At 33.4% G+C, this 11,948-nt stretch overlaps 1 protein-coding gene across 4 annotated transcripts in view; it reads left to right on the plus strand.

Moving 5' to 3' along the window:
* The window catches only part of LOC150098931 (cytoplasmic aconitate hydratase-like), a 373,379-nt gene extending 362,270 nt beyond the window's left edge, over positions 1 to 11,109 (plus strand). For all 4 annotated transcript variants that reach the window (XM_090405009.1, XM_090405006.1, XM_090405010.1 and 1 more), the window contains one exon: positions 10,292 to 11,109. In XM_090405009.1, the coding sequence (XP_090261135.1) occupies positions 10,292 to 10,405 (114 nt within the window). In that variant the 3' untranslated portion in view covers positions 10,406 to 11,109. The remainder of the gene's footprint in view (positions 1 to 10,291) is intronic.
* The last annotated feature ends 839 nt before the right edge of the window (positions 11,110 to 11,948 follow it).

Consider the following 11,948-nt stretch of genomic DNA (forward strand, 5'->3'; position numbering starts at 1 on the left):
CAATTTGTTTTTCGGTTATAGATGAGTGCTGAGAAAGAGTACATATTTCCAAACGCTTTCTTGGAGATGTATCCATTTTATAGCTACACAAAATGAATAAAGAAAGGAATATCACCCAGATTTGCATTGATGGTGAAGACATGTCTGCCACTCAAAACATCCTTGAGTCCTTTCAAAAACACTACAAAAATTTATTTGAAGGTAATAATACTGTCAGAAATTATAACTCTTGGAACATATCCAAGATGAGCTTGACAGACCCATTACAACATCTGAAGTTACCACAGCCCATAAAGAATGCCAGACAAATAAATCCCTAGGACCATTCTAGTTATACTGTTTAATTCTTTTCTCTTGTCAGGACACATACCAAGTGAATTTGTAGCAAGCCATACCGTCCTCCTCATTCCAAAACCTAATAGAGATCATACCTTAATCAGCAGCGAGACCTATTTCTCTATCTAATACCAACTATAAGATATTTTTCCACATTGTCGATAACAGGCGCAAAGTAGGAATGGGATACGTAATTAAAATCGCACAGGTGTATGAAGTTCCAGGCCGAGCAGTAGAATTTAACATGTTTCTACTACGTGATCTATTCTGCTTATTTACGAAAAAAGTAGTCAATGGCAGTGCTATTGGTAGACTTTACTCAAGCATTTGATAATGTCTGGCGTCCCTTTCTGTTCCATATCCTCCAGCACATTGGTGTGGGTAAAAGAGCTGCTATCCATTATTAAAGGAGTCTATGATAATTCAATTACCTGCCTCCTAGTTAATGGGTTCCTATCAGACCCAGTCAAAATTCAAAAAGGAGTCGAGCAAGGTTGACCTCTTAGTCCATTGCTCTTCAAATTCATTCTTGACCTTTACTTAGAAGAAGTCTACAATACATGTGCTATGCAAGGAATAACATAAACTAGGAAACCAACGTAAACTAGGATATACATTAAAATAAATTTTAATATACTTCAATATTTCAGCAACATCACGTTCCATTTTCAAGGAACTTAAGAACAAGACGTGCATGCAGGCACAACAAACAGTAACTAGCCACCCGCCAGCCTGATGGAACCTCGGTTTTCTCAGTCTATAGAAAACCACCCATACAGGCAGATACATTCACCAACAATCCCACCACCCCTCCTCACAACAATATGGAGTCATTAAGGCACTCACAACAGAGTATCTGTTCAAATGACAATGCCCTAACCACAGAACTAAACCACATTCTCAACACTTTCTCAGCCAATGGCTACCCCCCCCCAAAAAAAAAATCAAAAAAATATTGAAACCAGTAAACCACAACCCCTCCCCCCTCCCACTCACAACAAGGATTACTCTAAATCCATCACCATACCCTATATCCGAGGCACCTCGGAAAAAATTACAAAAATCCTTAAAAAAAATGACTTAACTTCTTGTTACAGACCATATAAAAAATTGGCATCCCTTATCCGCTCTACTAAAGACCAACCTCCCCCCCCCCCAGACCTACCTGGTGTATACCAGGTCCCTTGCAGCTGTAAGCTGTCCTACTTTGGCCAAACAGACAAGACAGCAAATATCAGGATTTCAGAACACAAGGACTACATCCGGTTTCACCAATACAGCCACTCTGGTCTTGCTGACCATGCGCTGGATACCTGCCATAGAATACGGTGGAAGAAAGTCACGATAATACACTGTAGTAAATACAAATATGAAAGGCTTTTCATGGAATCAGCTTCAGCCCTAAGAAACAATCCAAACTTCAACAAATTTGGCTGCATGAGACTGCCTCAAATTTGGGAAACCTACATCAGAAGACCTTCAGCCCAATTGCCCAAGAATATCAACATTGCCCGCTAGGGGGCACCATCAGGACTTTAGGGGAAATAATAGCTTCCTGCTTCTTCCTCACTTACTGTTTGTTGTGCCTGCGTGCATGTGTCTTGTTCTTAAGTTCTTTGAAAATGGCAGCGTGACGGTGCTGAAATATTGAAGTATATTAAAATTTATTTTAATGTATATCCTAGTTTACGTTGTAATTTCCTTAAATTATTTAGTAAAAAAGAAATAACAGTTCCTTCAACTATGTAAGAAAATAAGGTATTATCATATGCCGATGATGTAGTGGGCACTTGGAAGGATAATGATTCCATATACATATTTTTGGTATTTTGGAAAACTTCAGCAAGATGAGTGGATTAACTGCTAATGCAGATAAGACGAGATTAAAATATTTGGAAAGTGGGATCTTGGAGGCATTCCTTTTTGACTAACCCCTAAGAGAGAACTCCTCATTATACTTGGAATTCCCTTCTCCACTTACCCAGTGTTACCAGTTCAAGAACCTATATACAAGAACATTGAAACCTTAGAAGACTGAAAAATTGGGCCACTTTCCTTTTCTTCTAAAGCCATAGTACTCAAAACCATAATCATCCCTGCTCAGGTGTACATAATAAATATTACAGACATCACAGAAGCTGGAGAAAAGCAGTTATATAGTAAGCCTGTGCAATTTTGTTGGTCCAGCTGATACCAAGAAGTTAAAAAGGAATTTCTTCAACTGTCAAAGAAGCATGGAGGATGTGGGCTTCCAGTCTTAAAATTCTACTATTTAAGGAATACAGTTTCAAAAATCCATAAAATGTTGCAGACCAATCACACATGTGCAGACCTTCTCTGGTATTACCATTTTCATCTTCCTCTGTTGGGAATAATTAATAATTATTAATGTCCAAAAGCTGAGACTGGTCCTGAATACTACAACATTCTCACATTGACATTCTTTCCATTAAAAAAAAAAAGTAAAATTTGGTATAAAGAAATCTTTAATCTCTTTTGCTGCAAACTTCCTCAGTTGGGTACTGACAACAACACTTTGTTTCACAACTTATTGAAGTTCCAAGGATACTCTAACAGGAGGGATCTTGCTTGGAGAATTGCATATGGCTGCCTTCCAGTCAATACCATCAAATGGAGGTACTTTAACATTGGAGATCCAATCTGTGACATCTGTCTGATTGGAAACAATAGAACATGCATTCTACAGCTGCCCTCTTGCCTTACGTATTTGGAACAGCCTGGTGAAGTGTTTGTAACATTCAACAGCAACTGAAAGAAATCATATTATAACAATCAGAACTGTACAAATCCAGAAGAATATTAATACATGAGGACTTTAGCAATTTATTGTAGTTGTATTTCTTTATTTATAATTTATTTATTTATTTATTTATTTTTATCACTAGCGGTCAGGCTAGGGAAAAGGATTAATTAACTACATAGATTTAGTTTACCGATATACAGAGCTAGAGCTTGGTTCCTTATACACTTGTGTCCTTCCGATGATGACCTCGATACAGGGGTTGAAACACCAAGTTTTATTTTATTAGTAATTAATAAAATAATCTGTTCAACACATGTGTTTTTGTGTCCCTAAATTTATAAATATGAATGCTGATCACTGTGTAATCCTAAAAGAAAGATTATGTAATGTGTTAGGCATCCCATTACTTACAACGGAACAGAACAAGTTTTTTTTCCAGTACCCACCACCTGTCAGCAATGGGAAGAGAATTTTGATTTTTATAATTAATGGAAGGTTAAAAAGAAAAAAGGATTTGAAAACCAGCAATATGACATCAAAATACTTTATAAAATTGTATTGTGGAATTTTTATTGTTCAGACTATTTTTGTATTTAGAAAGAAGCATTTTAGGATATTTTAGGATATATATCAAATTTTTGGCTAGGTGGTGTAGACCACCCACATTATGCAATAGTCACTAGGAGGAGATAAATTTTGCCTATTTTTACTATGAGAGGTTTTTTAAATGGTTATGGTTAATTGCAATGTGGTTATATGATCAATTGCAGGAATGACTGTAAAGCAATCCCAGGCAGAGAAGGCCAACTCGAGGTAGTTAACTGAGATAAGGCTAACCACCTGGGTATCAGTCATCTTTGCACTTGAGTTTCAATTGGTCTTTTGGTTGTTCATCTGCATGAGACTGGTGAAAAGGGAAAAAACTGATAGCCTTTGGCTATATGATTTATAAAAGATCTGAGGCCTTCTCTCTCATACTATCTATCTAGTTGTCTTTTTTTCTCTTAATACTATCAGGCTCTCTTGCACCCCTTTCTAACTACTCTAAGCCTATGTTGAGCACCCTTTACTTTTTCACATCAATAAAGGTCAAAACTGGTCTGGGTAGTGTCCTTTTCCATAATTCATTATGCAATATGCATATCCTTATGGACATTATACATGTCCATAAGGATATGCGTGTTGCATAATGAGATACTAAGGCAATTTGTGTGAAGTCACTAGCCTCTATATACAGGTAGCCCAGTCGTGAAGGTACTTTATGTACAAATTTTGTTTGCTTACATTTGGATAAAGAATGGAACCAAGAATATAATGTCTTGGTATCTTTGATTTATAGCTATAATAAATTTAGTTTAATCCTTTATCCAAGTGTAAGCAAACGAAGTTTGCACCTGTAGTATCTTCAGGACTGCAGCAACTCGTGGTAAAGGTGGACCAAGCTCTCATCACTACTTGTCTTAGTATCTCCCTTAATGCAAAGCACATCTCCTTGCAGACATTATAATACTATGCATTAAGGGAAGGACCACTACCCAGACTGGTTTTGACCTTTATTGAATGTTCAAGTACAGGTCAAACTCCAAAAACTCAGCGTTGTTCCCCTCAGTAACAGGCTCACCCCACCACTGAGAAGAGCCGCTCATATGTCATCTGAGGGGTAACAGCAACAGCCATGCCTCAGTTAATTTCATGGGCTACAGCATTGCTATTCATTACCCCCCCCCCCAGGACCTGGGTGACAGCAACAGCTGAGCCCCAGTTAAAACTTAATGGACTACAGCATTGCCATTCATCACCCAAGCTTCCAACCTGTTTTGACCTTAATTGAGGTCTCATCAGTGGGATGAGACTACTTCCTTCTACTACTTTGAGAAAGATCCACTTACTTTAATCTTTCCTATAAGGCCTTATCAGCCAACTCTTCTTATTTTATGACCCTTATGTTATTAGAGTACTTGAGGGATATGGGTTCTTTTCATTTCTGACCTTCAACTATGCCCTCTCTATAAATCCTACTATAATTCCTCTATAATCTACTCTTTCCCCCTTCAATATACCCTATTCCTCCTATGGGTTTAAATTCAGAAGAAGGCTAGTTCAGAAGCTTTAAGGTAGCAGCCCTACCACTGAACTATTCCATCGTCAGGCTAGTCCCCTGACATGGAGAACATAATTCTACTAGTAAGCTGAGAGAAAAAGATAATCGGATTGAATCTATAGGAAACAACCCTGAAATGGAAAAGGTAAAACAAAAATGGAAACAACGAAATATAATACACATAGCAAACTGGAATGTAAGAGGAATAGCATATAAAGAAATAAAATTAGACCAATTATTAAATGAAAGAAATTTTAAAATAGCAGTAATCACTGAAACAAAAAAAAATTAAAAGGAACCATGAGAACTGAAAATTTTAATGTGATATACAGTGGAGTTGACAGAGACCAAAGAGCACAAGCAGGAGTCATGATTTGGATTCATAACTCCCTTTCAAAACAGTTAAAACATTATAAATTATGGAATGAAAGAATAATAGAAGCTAGGATAAAAATAGAGGCTATTTAACAATAATTGGTTTATATGCCCCAGAAGAGGGAAGAGAACAAGATAATATTGATTTTTATAATCAGCTACAAAACATAATAAAATATAATAAAATAAATAAAAATTATTACATAATTTTAGCAGGAGACTTAAATGCAAGAATTGGAAACAAGAAAATTAATAATAATATAGGAATACATGGAGAACATACATTAAACAGGAATGGTAAAAAATTGATTGACTTTGTAGTTTATAATAACCTAAAAATAATGAATTCTTTCTATAAACATAAAGACATACATAAATATGCTGGGGCAGCAAGAGGATGGAAATCAATATTAGATTACTTTATACTAAATGAAAAGACATCAAAATTTTCACTAGATATTAGAGTTCACAGAGGATATGAAATAAGCAGTGACCACTTCCTTGCATAAATAAACATTTATATTACCACCTAAATGGCTACAAGTAACAAGAACAGAAAGAAAAATTAAAACATTTGTTTATATATCTAGACTATTGAATGACACAAATGTACAATGGCAATATGAACAAAGAATTAACCAATATCTAGATAAAATAAAACAAAATGAAGAAATAGAAATAGAATGGCTTAATATAAAAACGATACTAAATGCAGCAGCAAATGAAAGCTTAGGAAAGACCAAAAAATTCAATAAAAGAAAAAAAACTGAATATCTGGGATAATACAATCAAAGAAATAATCAAAAAGAAAAAAGAAGTCTATCACAATTGGTTAAGCAGTAAAAGATTAGAAGATGAAATAGAATATAAAAGAATAAGAGCCATAGCTAAAAGAGAAGTCAGAAAAAGACATAGAGAGTCATGGAACAAATTTGTTTCTAATTTAGAACATGATTTATATAAAATAAGACCCAATGTATATAAAATTTTGAAACACTTAAATGCAGATACCAAAGAAAACATAAAATTAAACGCTGAATTGAAATTAGAAGAATTTCTAAATTACTACACAGAATTGTGGACAGACAAATATTTTAAAAAAGACAATTGGCAAACAATTAACGAAAATGAAAAGGAAATAACTAAAGAAGAATTAGAAATCAGCCTGAAAGAAACAAGAAATGGAAAATCACTTGGAGAAGATAAACTAGGTTCAGAACTATATAAATATGCAGGAACTAGATTCAAAGAAAGACTCATATTATTTTTTAATAAAATTTATTCAACTGGTATCCCCCCAATAGAATGGAAAAAAGCAATTCTGATTCCTATCTTTAAAAAAAGGTAATAGAGATAACCCTAAAAACTCTAGAGGTATCAGTATACTAAATTCCTGTTACAAAATATATAGCAGAATCTTAAATAGCAAACTAATGAAATATTCCAAAAACTTTATTTTAGAAGTACAGAATGGATTTAGAAAAGGACGATCATGTATAGACCTGGCCTTTTACCTAAAATTAATAATAGAGAAAAGAAGAGAATATAATTTAGAAACACATATTGCATTTATTGACTTTGAAAAAGCATTTGACAAAGTTAAAAGAAACATATTATTTAACATATTAAAAGAAAGACAAATACCAAACATCATATACGAGAGAGATAAACCAAGGGGTCCGACAGGGATGTCCCCTCTCAGCAACTCTTTTTAATATCTACTTAAATGAAATAATAATAAAATGGAATAAAAATTTACATCAAGGAATTAAACTTTCTTCTACAGTAAACTTAAACACTCTCCTCTTTGCCGACGACCAAATAATAATTACAAATTCTGAAGATCAACTACAGAAAGCTATTTTAGATCTCAATGAGATATCCAAAGATTATGGTATGATAATATCAACAGAAAAATCAAAAACTAATAGATAAAATAGTAATAGATAACAAGCTCTTAGAACAGGTGAATTCATTTAATTACCTAGGATGTATGATCACATATGAAAATGAAAAAGTCCTAAACGTAAAAATTGCAAAATATTTAAAAATAACAGGCATAATTAACTCTATATTTAAACCAAACCTAGTTCATAAAGAAACCAGACTAAAAGTATACAATACATTAGCCCTACCAGTCTTAATGTATGGAAGCGAAATCTGGACAATAAAACAAAAAGACAAAGATTAACAACAGCAGAAACGAAGTTTATGAGAAAAACTGCAAAGTATACCCTGTTTGATCATAAAAGAAACGAAGAAATGATGAAAGAATTAAACCAAGAACCAGTAATAGAAAAAATTAAAAAATATAAACATAAATGGATGGAACACATTCAAAGAATGAAAACAGAAAGATTACTAAAAGAAGCCATTAGGAAAAAGAAAACCAGGACGTCCTCTTAAACGATTCAACGATGACTTCTAAGGCCAGAACAGGTCATGCTAGGCCTAAATCCTTGATATGCATGATGATGATGATCAGTGGGAGCCAGACCCAGAGGTGGTGATACTAAAGTGGAAGCAATGGAGAAGTCATATTTACCTATACGAGTTGCCAAAAGGGGTCTCACCTTATTATTAAATTACTCTGGATTTAGAGAAAGATATTCGAAGTTTTTTGCCACTTGGTTAGACTATATTAAATTTAGTTTAATCCTTTATCCAAGTGTAAGCAAACAAAGTTTGTACCTGAAGTATCTTCAGGACTGAAGCAACTTGTGGTAAAGGTGGACCAAGCTCTCATTACTACTTGTCTTAGTATCTCCCATAATGCAAAGCACATCTCCTTGTGGGCATGTGTAATGCTATGTATTAAGGGAAGGGCCACTACCCAGACCAATTTTGACCTTTATTGAGGTCTTGTCAGTGGGAGCCAGACTCAGAGGTGGTGATACTAAGGTGGAAGCAATGGAGAAGTCATTCCATTAAATGAATACGATGGCCCTTAATCGCTTGTCTCTTAGGTACCGCATTTATACTGTAGCGACAGTTTAGAATTAGTCATTTCAATTTGGGACTGGTTCTACTTTATATTCTAAGTTTTCAGTTTATAAAGAATAACAATAATAATGTAATTAAAATTTTAAAAAAAAAAAGGTTAATTTTTGAAATAAACTTCAAAAATTAATTTATAGCTAGTTTAGGGTTTTGACTAATTCCTCTTTTTTCATATAAATGTATTCATTTGACTCCTATCATACTAGCTTTGCTAATTCTGTTATCTATTTCCATATTTAACATGCCATCTTAACTAAAAATTCTCCCCAAATAGTTGAAAACCTTTATTTGGCCTGACCTCACCTTGTATTCTCTAGATTTTCTTTATTTATTTTTTTTTTAATTTTACATAGCATTAATATTTCCCATCTCACATAAATTATATGTATATTAGTTTTTATTGTTTTAATTTATTATATATATGCTTTTAAAAACCTGTTTTTTATGAATAATTTATGAAATTTACTACACTTTGTTTTATACTTCATTTTATATCTGTTTTAATCTTGCATATCTATTTTTCTGCACTCATTTTTATCTGCTTATGCTATTTTTCTTATTTATTACATGTGTACTGGAATAGCATGAGCATACTTGTCCTTGCACTATTAAACCAAAAAACAAATAAACAATTCTCCCATGTGTCCTTGCCTCCTTCCAATCTACGTAAGTTCCCATAGTTGAAGTCTTCTATAATAATTACTTGCCATCCACTCATTGAGCTTATTTGTTGATGCATGCTATCCATTTCACATCCTCTGGTCAATACTGGTTACTGCTGTAACCAACTGTCTATTTTGTCTTGTTGACCTCTATCTCACACCAGATGGCCTTGAATGCACTTATTTTCATTCACACTCAGTTGAATTCTTACTCTCTTTGAGGAAGAATTCACTTCGAATCCCACTTCATTGAGCAGTACTTTTTCAACGATCTGAACACCAAATCCATATAAGTCCTTTCATGTCAAACTCACTCCAACATCTATAAATCCACATCATTCCTCCTGCATAACCTACATATTGACTCATTCACTATCATGACCTTCCTACTTGACTAAACTGTCATCACATGGCAACAAACTCACTATCTTCTCTTTTGCTACTTTCAGTTACTCTTTCTTGTCCTCTCTCATACAGTACTTGTCTCCTTTCAAGTCATTCATTCCAGCCAAAACAAGCAACTCCTTTACTTTGCCCTTCTTCAATCTAATCAGCTTGCTAACATTGTTAACAAGGTGGATCTTTGTACCCAGGAAGCATGATTTTGTTACTGTCTTTGTCAAGCATACCTCCTATAAGGAATCACCATACAAGACTCTCTCCTTACTTTTCCTTTCTCACTTAGTTGTACATTCCTTACTCTTTTCTTGCACCTCTTTTTTTTTGTTCTCTAAAACTAAGACAGTTGATTTTGAAGTCAACAGCATCTATATACAAGTAGACTAGTTGTGAAATTAATTCACATTTATACAAGAATATAATTTCTAGTCAAGTATGATATACATGGATATGGAATAATAGTTGATTTTTTTATGTGACTTAATATTCCATTGCATTTTGAACTAATTGATGTCTCTTATGCTGAAGATTAGTACAAGAAAAATATATGGAATTCATTTCATTGTATTAGTTTGCAAACTAATTCTTTTGAATGTAGTCATTATATGTACTTATTTAAGGTAAGCTGTTTTTTTTTTTGTTTGTATGTTCCAGCTGGATGATGGTCGTAGTTTCGAAGTTGTGATGCAGTTTGATACTGAAGTAGAATTAATGTACTTTGAACATGGGGGTATCCTTCATTATATGGTTCGTCGAATGCTGGAGTGAATCTAATTACATTTCCATAGTTGGTGCTTCCAGTTTTCCCAAACTTTAAAAGTCCACCTAAAGAACTACCACATACTGCTCAACTGCAGCTATTAATGCAACATTCGTCTATGTTATATATATGTAAATGTATACAGACATATATAATTTGTGGAAACATTAGGATTGGTAATTTTTATATTGGGAAGGGAAGAATGCATAATATACACTAGTTTAATTCTGCCATGAGCTGTTACAGGGGCAGGTATTTGAATTTTGTAAAGGGGTATCTGCAGACAGATCTTCCAAAAATTGACAATAATTATGGCAATAATAATAATAACTAGAATTAAATAAAATTTATTTTACTTTCAGAATCCTTTTTGTAGATATAAAAAAACGTTTACAAGTTGTATAGAAATTTTAGTCTACATCTTGTCTTTTTTTTTTTTTTTTTGGCGGGGGTGGGGGATATATAATCCCTGAAATGAATCATACTCTTTTTTTTGTAGCTTTTTTAAATATTATTTTTGTAGATTTACTGACGAGATAATAATGATAAATTCCATTACACATTTGAATACAAATACCTCAATATTATGCTTGTATTATGCATTGAAAAATGCTGACCAGGATTTTGTCAACAATGGGACGTAAATATTAATGTGGATCGAATAATATGTAAAATATGTGATGAATAAAGATGTATACAGTTTAGTTCAGAAGTATTGGGTACTCTCAGTAATATCTGACATTTGTTATTTAATAACAGCTTGATAAATATCCAGCTAAATCAACAGATAATAAGGTTATTTTCTTTTCTTTTATCTCATGGAGGTCTGAAGTGATGACACTCATCACTTGTTCAATGTCATATTTCTTAGTACATATTTTTGATGGTTTGGGTTTACCCAGGGATTGTCATGAATGATATAATAATACATGTTCAATGGCTTTGTTGTCACAAAATGTTCTTTAATGCAAAATATTATTGGCAACTGTAGTTTTTCTAATTGTTTAGTGATTGTTGATTTGTCATTGCTTTCATTGTCATCTTGTTTGTAGTGCTTTTCATCTAATTCAGGGGGTCTCCAAACTATGGTCCGCGGGTCAGACGCAGCCCACGACATGATTTTATCCAGCCCGAAAACTGGACTAATTTTTCAATAAGAATCCGCAAAAAAAAAAAAAAAAAACACGGGATGTTGATAGAGTTCAAATGCATTAATTAAAATTGTGTTCGAAATATATTCCCGAATAGCAAAAAAGTAACCGTAATCCAAGTTAAGGTCTTTCTGACTGTAAAAGGTCGGTTAAAATGAACTAACGAAGAAAAAAAATTTAAAAGAATTCAAAACGAAATAAAAAAGTTGCATCCGAATAAACTTTTTTTATCACCAAAAAAATTTATGTTGCACGAAATAAGAACACTTAAAAAAGTCGGTAAAAACACGGTTAAAATGAACAAGCAAAATACGAAATAAAAACAATTTCCCGATCTCTATTCGTTGACAAAAAACTTGAAGTTATACGAAATTAAAAAAAAAGTTACATGTAAATTGTC

The sequence above is a fragment of the Typopeltis vanoorti genome, chromosome 15, assembly GCF_054136105.1.
Source record: "Typopeltis vanoorti isolate ZY-2024b chromosome 15, IOZ_Tvanoo_1.0, whole genome shotgun sequence".
In the NCBI taxonomy this organism is placed as follows: domain Eukaryota; kingdom Metazoa; phylum Arthropoda; class Arachnida; order Uropygi; family Thelyphonidae; genus Typopeltis; species Typopeltis vanoorti.